General features: G+C 48.0%; 1 protein-coding gene across 2 annotated transcripts in view; it reads left to right on the top strand.

Moving 5' to 3' along the window:
• The window catches only part of LOC139255978 (uncharacterized), a 71,561-nt gene that overhangs the window by 30,012 nt on the left and 21,895 nt on the right, over nucleotides 1-19,654 (top strand). The window contains exons 3-4 of one of the 2 annotated variants that reach the window (XM_070874061.1): nucleotides 4,537-4,881; nucleotides 18,934-19,078. In XM_070874061.1, coding sequence (XP_070730162.1) covers nucleotides 4,537-4,881; nucleotides 18,934-19,078 — 490 coding nt within the window. The remainder of the gene's footprint in view (nucleotides 1-4,536; nucleotides 4,882-18,933; nucleotides 19,079-19,654) is intronic. The other variant, XM_070874063.1, reaches the window with a different exon arrangement.

Here is a 19,654-nt window from a genome sequence, read left to right as displayed (position 1 = left end):
CACACCGTCCGTCTCTCGTTCCCCCTACCCCTGTCTCTCTTCCCCCAGTACCGTCCCCCTCTCTCTCTCTCCTCCAGCCCCATCGTTTCTTCCCCGCAGCTTCGTCTCACTCTCTCTCTCTCCCCAGTTTCTCCCTCTCTCCACCCCCCCGTCCCTCTCTTTCTCCGTCTTCCCCCAACCCTTTCTCTCCCTCCTCGTTCCTCCCCCAGCGCCTCTCTCTTTCACTCCCCCCCCCCTGCCCCCCGCACAACCCGCTTTCTCTCTCTCTCCCTCCCCCCGCCCCCCCCCCCGAAGCACCTCTCTGTCTCCCTCTTCCATCCGCCCTCTCGGCCCCCCACCAAGACCAGGTTGGCAGTCTCGGGCCTCGGGTCCTGCTTCTCGGCACCATGTGAAGTGAATGATTCTGGGCGGTGGGGAGGGGTGCGGAGGCGGGAGGGAGACAGTGCTTGAGATGAGCGCGGGGCGGAGCTAGATAAATGGCAGACTCAGCACCGGGCGGGTGTAGCGCGGGGGCTTGACAGACACATGCGCAAAAAAAGTGCAGTACAGATAGTTACATCGAAAAGAAATCGGGTGCCTCGTTAACTGTTGAAACATAGAAAATCGGTGCAGGAGTTGGCCATTCGGCCATTCGAGCCTGCACCACCATTCAATAAGATCATGGCTGATCAGTACCCCTTTCCTACTTTCTCTCCATACCCCTTGATCCCTTTAGCCGTAAGGGCCATATCTAACTCCCTCTTGAATATATCCAATGAACTGGCATCAACAACTCTCTGCGGTAGGGAATTCCACAGGTTAACAACTCTCTGAGTGAAGAAGTTTCTCCTCATCTCAGTCCTAAATGACTTACCTCTTATCCTTAGACTGTGTCCCCTGGTTCTGGACTTCCCCAACATCGGGAACATTCTTGTCTAGTCCTGTCAGAATTTTATAGGTTTCAATGAGATCCTCCTTCATCCTTCTAAACTCTAGTGTATACAGGCCCAGTCGATCCAGTCTCTCCTCACATTTATCCACATTATACTGCATCTGCCATGCATTTGCCCACTCACCTAACCTGTCCAAGTCACCCTGCAGCCTCTTAGCATCCTCCTCACAGCTCACACCACCACCCAGTGTAGTGTTATCTGCAAACTTGGAGATATTGCACTCAATTCCTTCATCTAAATCATTGACGTATATTGTAAATAGCTGGGATTCCAGCACTGAGCCCTGCGGCACCCCACTAGTCACAACATTTTCCATACTACTGATGTCAGGCTAACCGGTCTCTCCCCCTCCTTTTTTAAACAGTGGTGTTACATTAGCTACCCTCCAGTCTATAGGAGCTGATCCAGAGTCGATAGACTGTTGGAAAATGATCACCAGTGCATCCTATTTCTAGGGCCACTTCCTTAAGTACTCTGGGATGCAGACTATCAGGCCCCGGGGATTTATCGGTCTTCAATCCCATCAATTTCCCTGACACAATTTCCTGCCTAATAAGGATTTCCTTCAGTTCCTCCTTCTCACTCGACCCTCGGTCCCCTACTATTTCCGGAAGGTTATTTGTGTCGTCCTTCGTGAAGACAGAACCAAAGTATTTGTTCAACTGGTCTGCCATTTCTTTGTTCTCCATTATAAATTCACCTGAATCTGACTGCAAGGGACCTACGTTTGTCTTCACTAATCTTTTTCTCTTCACACATCTATAGAAGCTTTTGCAGTCAGTTTTTATGTTCACAGCAAGCTTCCTCTCATAATCTATTTTCCCCCTCCTAATTAAACCCTTTGTCCTCCTCTGTTGAATTCTAAATTTCTCCCAGTCCTCAGGTTTTCTGCTTTTTCTGGCCAATTTATATGCCTCTTCCTTGGATTTAACACTATCCTTAATTTACCTTGTTAGCCACGGTTGAGCCACCTTCCCTGTTTTATTTTTACTCCAGACAGGGATGTACAATTGTTGAAGTTCATCCATGTGATCTTTAAATGTTTGCCATTGCCTATCCACCGTCAATCCTTTAAGTACCATTCGCCAGTCTATTCTAGCCATTTCACATTTCATACCATCGAAGTTACCTTTCCTTAAGTCTCTGAATTAACTGTATCACTCTTCATCTTAATAAAGAATTCTACCATATTATGGTCGCTCTTCCCCAAGGGGCCTCGCACAACAAGATTGCTAATTAGTCCCTTCTCATTACACATCACCCAGTCTAGGATGGTCAGCCCTCTAGTTGGTTCCTCGACATATTGGTCTAGAAAACCATCCCTAATACACTCCAGGAAATCCTCCACCACCATATTGCTACCAGTTTGGTTCGCCCAATGTATATATAGATTAAAGTCGCCTATGATAACTGCTGTACCTTTATTGCATGCATCCCCAATTTCTTGTTTGATGCTGTCCCCAACCTCACTACTACTGTTTAGTGGTCTGTACACAACTCCCACTAGCGTTTTCTGCCCTTTGGTATTCCGTAGCTCCACTCGTACCGATTCCACATCATCCAAGCTAATGTCCTTCCTTACTATTGCATTAATTTCCTCTTTAACCAGCAACGCCACCCCACCTCCTTTTCCTTATCTTTGAAGGGGATAACAGAACATTAAATGACATAAGCGATATAATCAATAACTGTTTCAGATTGTCAGCATTTGCAGTTGGTATCCTAGAATGGTTACAGCACAGGAGGCCATTCGGTCCATTGATCCCGTGCCGGCTCTCTGCAAGAGCAATTCAGCTACTCCCACTCCCCCGCCCTTTCCCCATAGACCTGCAAAAAGGTTTTTCTTCAGGTACTCATCCAACTCCCTTTTGAAAGCCACAATTGAGTCTGCCTCCACCACCCTTTCAGGCAGTGCATTCCAGATACTAACCACTCGATGTGTAAAAAGGTTTTTCCTCATCTTGCCTTTGGTCCTTTTGCCAATCACCTTAAATCTGTGTCCTCTAATTCTCAACCCTTCCGCCAATGGGAACAGTTTCTCTCTGTCGACTCTGCCCAGACCCCTCATAATTTTGAACACCTCCATCAAATCTCCTCTCAATGTTCTCTGCGCCAAGGAGAACAAGTCTAGCTTCTGCCGTCTATTAAAGTAACTGAAGTCCCTCATTCCTGGAATCATTCTCGTAAATCTTTTCTGCACCTTCTCTAAGGCCTCAACATCCTTCCTAAAGTATGCTGCCTAGAAATGGACACAATACTCCGGTTGGGGCCGAACCAATGTTTTATACGCTATAGTTCTACCCCTCTCTGCCCTTTACACTATTACTATCCCAGTCTATATTGGGATAATTGAAGTCCCCCATTATCATTACTCTATAGTTCCTACACCTCTCTGTAATTTACCTGCACATTTGCTCCTCTTTGCCTTTTGAGAATATTCTGGATTTTTCCGTGATTACCTTTGAGAATCAGGGAGCGTTTATACAGAACTTCCCCTCAGGAGATTAAATGAGTGAGTGAGTGAGTAGAGTCTATGATAGGGTAGCGTGTATACAAACTGTACAAGGAGATTTCATGGGCATGTAGTGTTTATGGTGTGTTTGTGTGAAGCGGGGTGGGGGCATTAAATGGACAGAGTAAAGTCTATGATAGAGTAGAGTGTACATGGACTGAATGAGGAGAATAAATAGGTAGGGTAAAAAGTCTATGATTGGGAAGAATGTCCATGGGCAGTGGGAGGAGAGTAATTTGATGGTAGAGTCCAGGATAGATTGTATACAGGTTTGCAAGGAGTTCAAATTGGTGGGTGGTCCATGATAGGCTGTAGAAGGAGAAACAGTTGGTAGCTGGTCCATGATAGGCTGTAGAAGGAGATACAGTTGGTAGCTGGTTCATGATAGGCTGTAGAAGGGGATACATTGGTAAGTGGTCCATGATAGGCTGTAGAAGGAGATACAGTTGGTAGCTGGTCCATGATAGGCTGTAGGAGGAGATACAGTTGGTAGCTGGTCCATGATAGGCTGTAGAAGGAGATACAGTTGGTAGCTGGTCCATGGTAGGCTGTAGACGGAGATACAGTTGGTAGCTGGTCCATGATAGGGTGTAGAAGGAGATACAGTTGGTAGGTGGTCCATGATAGGCTGTAGAAGGAGATACAGTTGGTAGGTGGTCTATGATGAGGTGAAGAAGGAATGGACCAGATGAAATGAATGTCCTTAAGTAGTTCAATGCTTTATAATTTTGCTGGTTATCAATTGTATTCAACTCTTTTCAGATACGTTTTTGTCTGAGTACTTAGTGACCAAGGAAAATTCTTAAAAAATATATTTTTAATCACATTCAACACTATATTTTATCCCAAGTGTGGTTACATAATATTCCCGCACAGCTAAACTCATAGTAAAGAGTTCATGGTTCAGAACTTTAGAAAATGATTCCATTTTTAATATAAGGTATTAACAAATTAACTCTGCTGATTTAGTATTAGAATCTGTTTTTCCTTTTAAGCACATAATCTATGTTGCCTGAACTTTCCATTTAAAGAATGAGGACTATTGGAAACCTTCAGACTGGTTCTTACATTACTGATATTTTTCCCTCAAAGTTGCAAATGCTCCAGTCCTTATCCAGGCTCCGAGCCTGGAACGTGTCACAGAGGGTCACACGGCGCGGTTACAGTGCACCATGCGGAACGCCAGAGTGAGTGACACCGATGTCCACTGGTACCGGCAACTACCGGGGCAAGATACGGAGTGGGTTTTAACACATGAGGCAAGTGGCAGCACACGAGGGAGCCCAGGTTCCACTGACCGTCTCCAGCCTTCCAGAGACACCTCCAATAACAGCTTCATTCTGACAGTCACAGACGTGCAGCCCAGTGACACTGCCGCCTATTACTGTAAAGTGTGGGGCGATATCAGCGGGAGCGGAACCCAGCTCAATGTAACCAGTAAGTACAGTTTACGTTATACTAACTGATCTCCGATGGTGTCGTTGATGGGCAGGCTGAGAATTGAAGAGCAGTTTTGCTTGTTTATTTCTAATTTTTATATCACGGATTAAAACGTTGTTCAAAAATCTGAAAAAATTAAAGTATTTTTCATGAATTTTCAGTGCTTGCACCTGATGAAATCAATATTTGTAAATTTTGCGGTGTGCTCGACTGTAAGGGGTGGTCTCTATGAGGGGGTCAGGTTCCCTTCTGTCCAACTTGAGCGGTTCGAATCACTTCCACTCCCTTGGGTTCTCGACTCTGGATTTATTTGGGGGATGTGACAAAGTGCAAAGGACAACTGGTTTGATGCAAAAGAACTTTGATTTTATTTTAGTCAAGAAATTACAAACTTATAATTACTCGAATAGGAAAGTACAATGTCAAAACTGATTCAAACTTATTAAAGAACAATACCGTACACTCTCAGAGGGGGTTACAGTAGCTTATAATGACTCTAATAGAGAACAACACATTACATTCAAAGGGGGTTACAGTAGAATTATACCTCCCACCTCCCAATACCTAATTCTAGCTAGGTTAGACTCCAGGGCAGGCAGGGACTATGCTTACCAATCCTTTTGACAGTTAACGGTAGATCGCGGTTTCAGGGTTCGCTGGATGTGGTAGGGTCTGCTTGCCGTACCCCGAATGTTGGAGAAGACTTTCTGCTGCACAATCTTCAGTTGGGTTGAGTCCACTGATGCGGTAAGACGCGTTTTGGATCAGTGGGGTAAGTACCCGTTTTGTTTGGTTAGAAATAGGTTTCTACAGTCGTTTAGGTAATGTTTTACCCGTTGATAGGTCAGGATGAGATTGTAGAGTGGAAACTTTTCGATTCTTCGTTTTTTTTCCCGTTGGAGTTTTGTTTCGAGTTTGGTCGATCGCGGTGGTTTTCCGTTGATACCACGTTGGTTGTGGTCGGCTGGTTGTGGCCGCGATGGTGATGTTCTTCCTTCCTTCAGGACTTCAGCCTTCAAGGCTGGAGAAGTTAATTTACAACTGTCGCATTTGGTTTCTCTGTTATATGGCAAAGTGTGTCATTCCCTCTGTTGAGACAGGGTGCCAGTTATACGGTTTGAGTGGTTCTAATCTTGGCGCCAAATCAGTTTAGAATTCTTTGTTTAAATTTGGCAGGCTTGACTCTTTGTAATATTTTGGCGGGCTCGTTAAAAGTTGATATGTTTTGGCTGGGTTGATGTTAGAAAACTGTTTCCTGATGGAAATATTAGTTTGGTAAATGCAATGTCCTTTTGTGCTTAGTTTTTCGCATACAGGCTAGCTTGTGCCTCTTTGTGATGTATATGCTAAAATGGTTTTCCAGTTTCAAGTTGATGGTTAGCTATCTCTGGGTCATTTTGTAATGTTAATGTCTCTTGTGGAGAAGGATTCTCGAATACCCATTTCTCCAGACAGGCTACTTTAGTCCTCACACCCAGGTAGTCTCACTAATCAGGTTGTCTCCTGTCAGTTCTTTTAGGCCGCCCACAGCCTTGAATTTGTCTTGTAAAAGTTCAAAATTCTATTAAAGGTCATAGTTTCTTGTATTAGCACTTTAGGGTTCCAAACTCTTTGATAGATAGTCCCAAATTAAATTTCCTTTCGAATGAGCCCAAACACAAGTGGGGGTTCTTGTGAATTTTGCACCCTTTCAGTCCCCACTTTTGACACTCCATACTCTTGAGTGTCAATCAAGGTAAGCAAAATTCCCAAGAGTCAACCTTTCCTGCATTTATATTAGCTAAACATTACCCTGCATCCCCCGTTGAAATGTAATGCAATTTGCAGGCGAATATAATCATTACAATTCGGTTAGAGCATAGAGGGAGTGCCCCTCCTTTACTCGGTTTTCTCAGTCGAGTAACGGTATACAGTCAAACACAACTTTAAGTAAAATAAAATGAAAGCACATAGTAACACATTCTCAAGTCAAACACATTTTAAGTTCAGTAAAATAAAGGTACATAGTCAAAACATTTTAAGTAACACTCACGATGTTGCGGTTTACAGCAGGTAAAATCAACACAAATTAAACATGGCAGTATGGTGCCACCCCTCCCTGCGCGATTCCCAAGTTTGGCCAAGGAGCATACAGCACCCTTTGGTGCCTGACCTGACGGCCTCTGCGTTTCACTCGGCAAGTGAGACACCATAAGTAAGGAATAATCGCGAGTTGGCAGATAACTAAAGTGTGGGAAGCGATTTGGATCCAGACTGGGACTTCTATATTTCTGAAAAAGTCCCACCAAGGTGGAATTGTGATCGCGAGAATCTGTTTCCCTATCTCAATTGTTTTCTGTTCTAGAGTGTAGAAGTGTTTTTGTGAGATAATTACAGCTTTTAGCAGAGCAGTAAGATGTTCGGGTAGAGGGGGAATTGCATAGCCAAAATGTACAACATAATCCTGCATGTTTGTAATGTGTTCCTTCACAGTAAGGTGGACAGTGGAGGGTTCAGGAATGGGGACAATCTGTTCCTGGGCCACTTGAACTGATGCCTCAAGTTTGAAGCAAAAACTGCTGTCACTTACCAGACACCAGAAGTGTCCATGTTGGTAGTGGGGTGCACTGGTGGTGACACAATATGTCCCACCCCCTATGTATGTTACCTGTGGAGGGACCTGGTCTTGTGCTGTTACCTCCATGGTGCAGTTAATAGACTGTGCACCAGCAGCTTTAAACCCACACTGTGATTTTGAATGGGCACTGAAGTACTGGGGACACAGTATTACGTGTGCACCCCGGCTCCGACACCCGGAGAGGTCAGTACCCGTTACAGCATGCCCCCACTTTATGACATAGGGTGGGACCGCTGTGAAACGAATGTGTGCACCTCCCTGAATAACTCCAATGTTCTCCACCCGGTATACCGGTGTGGGTCGGGCTGTCCCACCTATGACCGGCATCCTTAATACTATCCCCATAATAGTGTGGTTAGATTTTCCACAGTCTACTGGGACAGGGTAGGCTTCAGAGGCTAGGCGGAGCTGGCACGGGCTTAGTGAATTGCTGTACGGGTGGAGGGCTGCGAGGTGCTTGTTCCTGATCTAAGAGGGGACTACACCTTGTTTTAAATCTTCCAGGTTGTTGCGGCCCTCTCCCAACAACCATGCCCCATACAATACGCACACCTCGTTCTGTGCAGCCTGGTCAGAAGCGTTTCTATCCTCCCGTATGAGTGCATTCACTGTCTGTGCATGTTTTTCCAGCTCGGCCACTATTTCCTTTAAATGGACAGTCATAGCCTGGTCCTCGTGTAGTTCTGAACCTACTACTGTATTCTCTTGTTTCAGGATTTTCCTCAATTGGTTCTTTAAACCGTTTATCTGTGTTTGTAGTTGTATATCATCAAAGCTATTTATTACAGAGGATGCTGTATTGTAGGTAGTGAAAACGTCGTTTATGATTCCCCTCCTAGGTCTCCCCGAGCCCATGGTGTCCCTAGCGTTTAGGGTGTATAGATCTGCTTTGTCTACATTTCCAAAGCCTAACTCATAACATTTCTTGAACATGTCTCTAAGTAGGGCCTGGTATAGCAGCTCTGTTTCCTTCGGACACCATGCAGGCAGGTGTACCTCGGTAAGGTTTAAAATTACTGAAGCTATTGCATAATGTACCCCCTGGTATAACACCTTCTCGGTCGGTACCAATACTAATCTGTTCCCAGGTCCCTTGGTGGTGGTAGGACACCTTTCTATTACTGTGTGTATTGGCGGGTTGTGGGCAGGGGTTTCTTAATATGTGCTCTAAGTTCAGTGGCGTTAATTGGGAGTGGGGAGTGTGGGACCACGCACCCGTGTAGGCTAGAATCCCACCCCATCCCTTCCCCTTCACCTTGCCATTGCCTGGCGAAGGCGATCGATATGCCTGCGGGACAAATACTCTCTGATCCCCACATGCAAACATAAATTCCTTGTTCGGATTCCCACCATTTGTCCCGACACACTTTTACTCCTCTTCCCTGTGTCCCCGTGATGGTGCGCTACGTATCATTACTGAGTCTTTCCCAGTCCGATTCCTGGTCCCATGCATCCTTGCTGAGTTTTCTGAGCCACCACCATCTTCCCAGGAGAATATTCCCTTTGCAAGTCAAACATACACGCTTTCCCTCTGTAACACTGACTCGGGCAGCGTATCCGGGGACATGGAACTGATGCCTCCTCATAGGTAAAACCTTCCTGGCTGGAGTAGCGGATAGAGTTAGATCCCAGCCACCCTGGCCATCTTCCCTCGTGGGCGTAAACGGCGAGTTCTTCCACGTCTCGGGGGCCACCCCCAGTGGGTACGATCGGTGCTCTCCCTCCTGAACACCCGTAAATGAGGGATTCTTCCATGTCTCCTCGGTCACCGCTGCTCATCCCTATCAGGGCGAGTAGGAACAGGATCCTTTCCATACTGTTCTCCTTCCTGTGGGTACACAGAAAACCGATTGTCTAGCCCTGAGAAAGCTCTCTGGCTTGACAAAGGGGACCAATTTCCAATTTGGGCTCATAGTCTTTAATCGACTGGCTGTCTTATTCAGTTCCTTGTGGACTGATGTCTGCTTCTAACTTTATCTCAAAGTCATTTTACTCTTATCTTACCGGTGCTTCCTTAATAGCCATACCGATAGATTCTTCTTACTCCCGGGTATTACCCGGCCTGTGCCTCTTTTAATAGCTGCACAGGTAGATTCTTTCCTTACCCCAGTAACTAATAGATTATATACTTATCATTACACAGACGAACCTTACATAGTCTAACTTATTCCTTAAACATTCATAAATTCATATCGTATTATATATGTACATCTGCCACCCGTCTCCGGGTGGCCAGGTTAATTCCTGCCTTCTTTCTTTCTTTCTTCTTCTGCTGGGTGTCCATCGAGGTCGGTAATAGGTCCGTCTGCACCGCTGGACCCGGAGTGTCTTGATCGGAGGTGGGCCTGAGTCCCACACTATCGGGGGAACATCCCCTCTGGTGCTGCAGCACACCGCTCCTTTGGGGGTGGCTGCCTGGTTCGTTTCTTCCCCTGGGGGTTCTGTCTGGTTGAGGGCTATGGGCTGGGGACTCTCACTTGGTGGCTGTTCCACCGCTATCTCTTCTGGGGGCCCCTTGTTGCCCGAGGCGACCAGCTGGGTGTCCCTGCTCGTGGGCTGGTCTCTGACCTTAGGTGCCCTTTTGCGGATGGTCCCTTTCCAGGGGCTGAACCATTTAAATTGGAGCGCTGGTGACCACGGTGTCTTTGGCCGTGCTGTGCGGGGAGTCCTTCTTAAGGCTCTGGCTGCTGGAGGTGCATCCAATTCCCAAATGATTGGGGGGACAGCTACTCCAGTGACACAGTCCACCGCCCCTCTAGGTACAGTCTGTGGGTCTGCCACGTTCCACAGTGAACCCTTCCCTTTTGTGGGGGCTCTTCTGTCCCTCTGCCGTTTCTGTAAGCTAGGGTCAGTTGCCTAAGCACTCCTCGTTCGGTGGCTTGGGGGTCTCTTGGGTCGAACCAGGCCTCAGCCTTGGTTCTTATTCGGGTTAAACTGTTAGCTACTAGGCTTCGGAGCCAGTGTGATAATTCGTCTGGCCTTAAGTTATCCCTGTCTATGTCCCCACTACAGACGCTTTGGTACACAAGCCACAGTCGGTCTGCGAAAGTCTGTGGGGTTTCCCCTGTGAGCTGCACCGTTTTCTCCACTCTGGAGAAGGGACTTCCGTCATTGCAGCCCATAGCTTCTAAAATGTCTTTCTTGAAGGCAGCAAGTGTTTTCCGTCCTCTTTTGCTCTCCGTAGAGAGGGACTGGTACAGTTTGCTGTCTAGAGATAGGAGAAGCATCTTTGCCATTTCTGCATCATCGCACCCATTAATATCCCCTGCCTGTTCCACCTCTACAAAGTGAACCGAGGGGTCTCCCTTTGGAGTGAGCTTTCCCAGGTGGCTTATCATAGCCTTAAGCTGGTGGGGAGTGTGGGGGACCACATACTGACTGTCCAGGGGTCCTGGACCCCCGGCAAGGGTGGGCGGGCCAAACCTCTGTTGCCGGACCAGGCACATTGGCCCTGGTTCTGGCTCTCTCTGTTCTGGCACGCCTCCCTCCCCTCCCTGTGGGCATGCCGAGCTGAAACTTGGTGCCACAGGTGCTGGTGGTTCACTATCCCTGTCCGTCCCGCAACTCGTTCGCCCTTCCTGCTGCTTCTCCGGTGTAGTCACCGGTGCTACAGGTAGTGGCTGGGTAGTTTCCTTCTTCTCCTCCAGGTTTACCTGGGGCATACCCGGGCTTATTAAACATACCATGCCTTTTACCTTGGACAGAGCAAGGGTTAAACTCTTAATTTGTTGCTGGCAGGGACTGTGGTCTCCCGATTCAAACCCATTAGTGCTCGCTACTTTATACGCTGCTTGGACATCTTTTAAACTTTCCTGGAGCTCTTTTACTTGTAGGGTGAGGCGAGTGCTTTCCTCCCTCAGTGACTTTTCATTACTTTTAGCCTCGGTAACCTGACATTGAAAATAGTCCTGACTGTTTTTAAACCTTCCCATTATTTGGGTCCTTTCCTGTTTTAGCTGACCAAGTTCTCCCGATAACCTTTCTTCTGACATAACCCTTTCCTGGTAGTTCTCTGCGCATTCCCATAACTCTGCCTGTAGTGTCTCATTGGTTTTAGCTAGGAGTTGGACCTGTCGCTGTAGACTATGCTTACAATCCTTTTGACAGTTAACAGTAGATCGTGGTTTCGGGGTTTGCTGGATGTGGTAGGGTCTGCTTGCCGTACTCCGAATGTTGGAGAAGACTTTCTGCTGCACAATCTTCAGTTGGGTTGAGTCCACTGATGCGGTAAGGCACATTTTGGATCTGTGGGGTAAGTACCCATTTTCTTTGGTTAGAAATAGGTTTCTACAGTCGTTTAGGAAATGTTTTACCCGTTGATAGGTCAGGATGAGATTGTAGAGTGGAAACTTTTCGATTCTTCGTTTTTTTCCCGTTGGAGTTTTGTTTCGAGTTTAGTCGATCGCGGTGGTTTTCCGTTGATACCACGTTGGTTGTGGTCGGTTGCGATGGTGATGTTCTTCCTTCCTTCAGGACTTCAGGACTTCGAGGCTAGAGAAGTTAGTTTACAACTGTCGCATTGTTTTCTCTCTCGTCTTGATGACATCAGTTTGGTCTCGGTTGTATGGCAAAGTGTGTCATTCCCTCTGTTGAAACAGGGGGCTAGTTATACAGTTTAAATGCTTCTAATCTTGGCACCAAATCAGTTCAGAATTCTTTGTTTAAATTTGGCAGGCTTGACTCTTTGTAATATTTTGGTGGGCTCGTTAAAAGTTGATATGTTTCGGGTGGGTTGATGTTCGAAAACTGTTTCCTGATGGAAACATTAGTTTGGTAATTGCAATGTCCTTTTGTGCTTAGTTTTTCACATACAGGCTGGCTTGGGCCTCTTTGTGATGTATATGCTAAATGGTTTTCCAGTTTCAAGTTGATGGTTAGCTACCTCTGGGTCATTTTGTAATGTTAATGTCTCTTGAGGAGAAGGATTCTCGAATACCCATTTCTCCAGACAGGCTACTTTAGTCCTCACACGCAGGTAGTCTCACTAATCAGGTTGTCTCCTGTCAGTCCTTTTAGGCTGCCCACAACCTTGAATTTGTCTTGTAAAAGTTCAAAATTCTATTAAAGTTCGTAGTTTCTTCCAAAAGCAGTTTAGCGTTTCAAGCTTTTTGATAGATAGTCCCAAATTAAATTTCCTTTCAAATGAGGTGGCGGGGTGGGGGGGTGTGTGGGGGTTCTTGTGAATTTTGCACCCTTTCACTACATTGTGAGACCAAACGCACATTGGGTGTCTGCAAGTGTGATCCTGAGCTTCCGCTCACTTGCCATTTTAATTCTCCTCCCACTCTGCCCTCTCGGCCCTCCGCCTCCTACACTGTTCCAATGAAGCTCGAGGAACAGCATTTCATCCTGCGATTAGACACTTTACAGCCTTCGGGACTCAACATCGAGTTCAACAATTTCAGGTCAGAGCCACTGCACCCATTTTATTGCACTGGTAATGAAATAAAAACAGAAATTGCTGGAAATACTCAGCAGGTCAGGCAGCATCTGTGGAGAGAGAATCAGAGTTAATGTTTCAGGTCGATGACTTTTCATCAGAACTGGAAAAAGTTACAGATGTCACAGGTTTTAAGCAAGTGCAGGAGCAGGGAACTTGCCCCTATCGCAGACCCTACCCACCCAGTGAATCCCCTCCCACAGCCCATGTACATTCTCCCCTATCACAGACCCTACCCACCCAGTGAATCCCCTCCCACAGCCCATGTATACACTCCCCTATCACAGACCCTACCCACCCATTGAATCCCCTCCCACAGCCCATGTATACACTCCCCTATCACAGACCCTACCCACCCAGTGAACCCCCTCCCACAGCCCATGTACACTCTCCCCTATCACAGACCCTACCCACCCATTGAATCCCCTCCCACAGCCCATGTACACTCTCCCCTATCACAGACCCTACCCACCCAGTGAATCCCCTCCCACAGCCCATGTATACACTCCCCTATCACAGACCCTACCCACCCATTGAATCCCCTCCCACAGCCCATGTATACACTCCCCTATCACAGACCCTACCCACCCATTGAATCCCCTCCCACAGCCCATGTACACTCTCCCCTATCACAGACCCTACCCACCCATTGAATCCCCTCCCACAGCCCATGTACACTCTCCCCTATCACAGACCCTACCCACCCAGTGAATCCCCTCCCACAGCCCATGTATACACTCCCCTATCACAGACCCTACCCACCCAGTGAATCCCCTCCCACAGCCCATGTATACACTCCCCTATCACAGACCCTACCCACCCATTGTATCCCCTCCCACAGCCCATGTATACACTCCCCTATCACAGACCCTACCCACCCATTGAATCCCCTCCCACAGCCCATGTATACACTCCCCTATCACAGACCCTACCCACCCATTGAATCTACTCCCACAGCCCATGTACACTCTCCCCTATCACAGACCCTACCCACCCAGTGAATCCCCTCCCACAGCCCATGTATACACTCCCCTATCACAGACCCGACCCACCCAGTGAATCCCCTCCCACAGCCCATGTATACACTCCCCTATCACAGACCCTACCCACCCAGTGAATCCCCTCCCACAGCCCATGTATACACTCCCCTATCACAGACCCTACCCACCCATTGAATCCCCTCCCACAGCCCATGTATACACTCCCCTATCACAGACCCTACCCACCCATTGAATCCCCTCCCACAGCCCATGTATACACTCCCCTATCACAGACCCTACCCACCCATTGAATCCCCTCCCACAGCCCATGTATACACTCCCCTATCACAGACCCTACCCACCCATTGAATCTACTCCCACAGCCCATGTACACTCTCCCCTATCACAGACCCTACCCACCCATTGAAGCCCCTCCCACAGCCTATGTATACACTCCCCTATCACAGACCCTACCCACCCAGTGAATCCCCTCCCACAGCCTATGTACACACTCCCCTATCACAGACCCTACCCACCCAGTGAATCCCCTCCCACAGCCCATGTACACTCTCCCCTATCACAGACCCTACCCACCCAGTGAATCCCCTCCCACAGCCCATGTATACACTCCCCTATCACAGACCCTACCCACCCATTGAATCCCCTCCCACAGCCCATGTATACACTCCCCTATCACAGACCCTACCCACCCAGTGAACCCCCTCCCACAGCCCATGTACACTCTCCCCTATCACAGACCCTACCCACCCATTGAATCCCCTCCCACAGCCCATGTACACTCTCCCCTATCACAGACCCTACCCACCCATTGAATCCCCTCCCACAGCCTATGTACACACTCCCCTATCACAGACCCTACCCACCCAGTGAATCCCCTCCCACAGTCCATGTACACTCTCCCCTATCACAAACCCTACCCACCCAGTGAATCCCCTCCCACAGTCCATGTACACTCTCCCCTATCACAGACCCTACCCACCCAGTGAATCCCCTCCCACAGCCCATGTACACTCTCCCCTATCACAGACCCTACCCACCCAGTGAATCCCCTCCCACAGTCCATGTACACACTCCCCTATCACAGACCCTACCCACCCAGTGAATCCCCTCCCACAGCCCATGTACACTCTCCCCTATCACAGACCCGACCCACCCAGTGAATCCCCTCCCACAGCCTATGTACACACTCCCCTATCACAGACCCTACCCACCCAGTGAATCCCCTCCCACAGCCCATGTACACACTCCCCTATCACAGACCCTACCCACCCAGTGAATCCCCTCCCACAGCCCATGTACACTCTCCCCTATCACAGACCCGACCCACCCAGTGAATCCCCTCCCACAGCCTATGTACACACTCCCCTATCACAGACCCTACCCACCCAGTGAATCCCCTCCCACAGCCCATGTACACACTCCCCTATCACAGACCCTACCCACCCATTGAATCCCCTCCCACAGTCCATGTACACACTCCCCTATCACAGGCTCTACGGGTTCGAAATGGCTCCTCTCCTTAAGGCCTATTATCCTCGCAAATTGTCAGCCTCGCTGCAGAGTGGAGTGGCTGCCGACTTTTGATGGAATGGCCGCTGCTAGCCCAATTGCCCTCCCGAGGTTTCCCGGTAGTGCCCCAATCGCTCCCCCCCCCCCCCCCCGCCCACCTTATCGCTCCACTGCTGCCGATCCATGTAAAGTGTGTCATCACCGTGTGCACTGCCGAGCTACCTCCTGACGGCGACAATCCCCTCGGAAAATCTTCGGCTCGTCCGGCGGTGCCAAAACCTGTTTTTTTCCCGGTGGTCCAGTGAGGCTGTGGCCTTCTGCAGCGGTGGTGTGGCTTCCCTTAAAGGGAGGGCGCACTGCCGCTGCCGCCATCTTTTTTTTTGTTGGCCAACTGCCATATCGGCCTGACTATTATGCTCCCAGGTTCGGCCAGGCCGCCAACAGGCAGCTGGGCACCCCATGCCCTCTTAGGTGACAGGCTGCTGGCCCGGCCGAAACCCTCCCTAGTGGCCCAGGGCGCAGAAGTTTTAAAATCGCGGAGACTCTCCCCTTTAAATGAAGTGGAGAGCCATGGTGACGCGGCGCCGTGATGACATCATTGCGGCAGCCACTCCGTACCGCCCCCAGCTTCCGCCCTAAAGTGTATTCCCCAGCCCGTATCCGCCCCTCAAGTGTTGTCTCCGCCCCCTTTAGGAGCGACTTCCAGATCCAAGGACAAAAACAACAAAGAGCCGAATGTCGCTGAAGAACCACAGCTGCGGTAAAAGCCACAGAAACGGGGTGGGAGCGTTCGTTTCAGGCGGGGGGCAATTTCTACCCCTATCTTTTTATTTAATATATTAAGGAAAAGTACTGCAAAATATCTCACTGACGTTAAATATAATTGAGCAGAACTGTACAATATTCACCTACATTCACGTTTTCATTGTTCAACCTCAGCCCGTTGCTTTTCATAGATGACATTTCAATGATTGTAGTAACACAGATTTAAGCAGAAGTGTTATTGCATCAGCCGAGTGTTACAAACACCGCGCAATATTCAGCTCCCTTACAGTCAGTGGAATTCAGTATCAGGCGGGGCGTTTCCTGTCCGGCCGATTTGTTATTGCCTGTTTTGTACTGTCCCCCCAAGGCAGATTTCTGCTCCCGTGTCTTTATATAGAGCCTTTCACAAACAGCTTCACAGCCAATGACGTACCTTTGATGTGTAATCACTGTGTTACGGAGGCCAAAGTGCAGCCATTTTGTGCACAGCAAGGTTCCACAACAGCAATAAGATCAATAGCTAGTTCATCTGATTTTGGTGATGTTGGTTGAGGGATAAATATTGGCCAAGACACCGGGGAAAACTTCTGCTTTTCTTGGAAATAGTGCCATCATCATCGTAGGCGGTCCCTCGTATTGAGTGCCACATCCACCTGAGAAGACAGACAGGGTCCTCGGTTTAACGTCTCATCCGAAAGACGGCACCTCCGACAGTGCAGCGTTCCCTCAGCACTGCACTGGTGTGTCAATTCCTTGGAGTGGGGTTTGAACCTACAACCTTCTGACTCCAGTGTCAGCTGTGGCTCAGTGGGTAGCACACTCGCCTCTGAATCAGAAGGTTGTCGGTCCCACTCCAGGGACTTGAGTACATAAATCTAGGCTGACACTCCAGTGTAGTGCTGAGGGAGTGCTGCACTGTCTGTCTTTCGGATGAGACGTGTAATGTACAAGACATTAAACCAAGGCCCCGTCTGCTCGCTCAGGACCATTACCAGGTCCCTGGGTTTCCCCGACTGTTTTCAGCCTTCCAGGAACATCGCCAGTAACAGTTACATTCTGACCATTGTGAATGTGTCCCTCAGTGATACTGCTGCCTACAGCTGCAGTGTGTGGAGCTACATCTATGGAGCAGGGACCCAGCTCAATGTAACCATTACAATCTCCTTACAAAGGGAGCGTAGAAATCTTTTCTCTGGTGGGGGAGTTTATTGGCCCCCTCCCCGACTGACAATGGACAACCGTTTCCAGCAGTGAGGGGCTGGCGGGCAGTGGCACTGACTCCCACTTACCCCGAGGAGATGGAATGCTCTCCCACTAACCCCAGCTCTGCCATGGTCAGTGTTGGAGGGCACCAGTGAGTGCAATCCCACCATAACTGTCGAGATCGCGGCCCATGCAATTTCAGGGCCGAGCTTTTAGCTTTCTCTCTGCTTTTAGTGAGAGAATATCAAGGGTAGATTTTCGAGTTGCCACCTGGGATTAAATCGGCGTCGCAGACCACAGCCGATTACAGAAACCGCCTGAATTACATTTTCAGTGAAATTAATCTAAATTAAAATTTAACATTTTCTGTGACAGGCAACTATCTTCAACGTCAATTGTACGCCCAGCCGGTATGTTGAAAATCTACCCCAAGTGTTTCTATTGCTCTGTATAAACACCACATCCCTCAGTAACCACGATCCATAGAATCCTAGAAATTTACAGCACAGAAGGAGGCCATTCGACCCATCGTGTCTGTGTCTATTCTTCCTTAGTGCCTGAGAGCAATGTGATACCCAGGGGGAGCTGTCTGTCTCAGTTGTGCTTATATTAAACCTGGTTTTAATGTTATACCGAGGGAGAGTTGCCTGTCTCGGTTGTGCTTATATTAAACCTGGTTTTAATGTTATACCGAGGGAGAGTTGTCTGTCTCGGTTGTGCTTATATTAAACCTGGTTTTAATGTTATACCGAGAGAGAGCTGTCTGTCTCGGTTGTGCTTATATTAAACCTGGTTTTAATGTTATACCGAGGGAAAGCTGTCTGTCCCGGTTGTGCTTATATTAAACCTGGTTTTAATGTTATACCGAGGGAGAGCTGTCTGTCTCGGTTGTGCTTATATTAAACCTGGTTTTAATGTTATACCGAGGGAGAGCTGTCTGTCTCGGTTGTGCTTATATTAAACCTGGTTTTAATGTTATACCCAGGGGGAGTTGCCTGTCTCGGTTGTACTTATATTAAACCTGGTTTTAATGTTATACCGAGGGAGAGCTGTCTGTCTCGGTTGTGCTTATATTAAACCTGGTTTTAATGTTATACCGAGGGAGAGCTGTCTGTCTCGGTTGTGCTTATATTAAACCTGGTTTTAATGTTATACCGAGGGAGAGCTGTCTGTCTCGGTTGTGCTTATAATAAACCTGGTTTTAATGTTATACCGAGGGAGAGTTGTCTGTCTCGGTTGTGCTTATATTAAACCTGGTTTTAATGTTATACCGAGAGAGAGCTGTCTGTCTCGGTTGTGCTTATATTAAACCTGGTTTTAATGTTATACCGAGGGAGAGCTGTCTGTCTCGGTTGTGCTTATAATAAACCTGGTTTTAATGTTATACCGAGGGAGAGTTGTCTGTCTCGGTTGTGCTTATATTAAACCTGGTTTTCTGAAGGACAGGAATCCGAGTCTTTACTCGATTCACCTTACTGCTGTTGAACTATATGTCACTTTTTGATATTTTACAGAGTTATCTGAAAAGTCATCTCTGAATATCATCATCAGCATTGCAGTCTGTGCCCTGGTATTGGCCGCCTTACTCTGCATCTTCATAGCCGCAGTATTCTACGTGAAAAAATGGGCATGTTTTCAAAGCAGACTAAAAGCGGAAGGGTAAATACAGTTTCATTTCCTGTCTCATTTCAATCTGATATTGATTGGTGCAGGGGATGGAAGCAGCCCAAGAATGGGGGCAGACTAGCTGGGGACTGAGGGTTTTCTCTTGCTGTACAGGTCAATAAATACAAATATAAACAGCATTAAATCACCCAGTTATAAAATACACTGCAACTTCTCAGGTAATTAAAGGAGTTTTGTGTTTTACACCCTCTCTCTTTCAGTGTTTCTCTCCTTCTCCTCTGCCTCTCTCTGTCCATCTGTATCGCCCGCTCTCTCTCTCTCTCTCTCTCTCTCTCGCTGCCACACACTCTCATTGTCCCACCTGTTTTCTCCATGTGACTGTATCTCAACCTTTCCCTCCCTTTCTCTTATTGTCCTTCTGTATCTCTCTCTCCCGTGCTCTTGTTGTTGTGTTTTCTCTCTCTGCCCTTCCCTCCTTCTGCACCTTTGAAATTTTACGGCTGGAATTTTCCAGGTGGGGGCGCTGCTTCAGGCTGTGCGCTCAGCCGGGGGTCCATGTGCTCACGGCCTTGTCTCTTCCATATAACTGCCAATGTAAAGCGTCTATCT

This window comes from Pristiophorus japonicus, unplaced genomic scaffold (genome assembly GCF_044704955.1).
Source record: "Pristiophorus japonicus isolate sPriJap1 unplaced genomic scaffold, sPriJap1.hap1 HAP1_SCAFFOLD_660, whole genome shotgun sequence".
Taxonomy (NCBI): Eukaryota; Metazoa; Chordata; class Chondrichthyes; family Pristiophoridae; genus Pristiophorus; species Pristiophorus japonicus.
The sequence above is the reverse complement of the archived record's forward strand: the minus strand, read 5'-3'. Positions and strand labels throughout refer to the sequence as shown.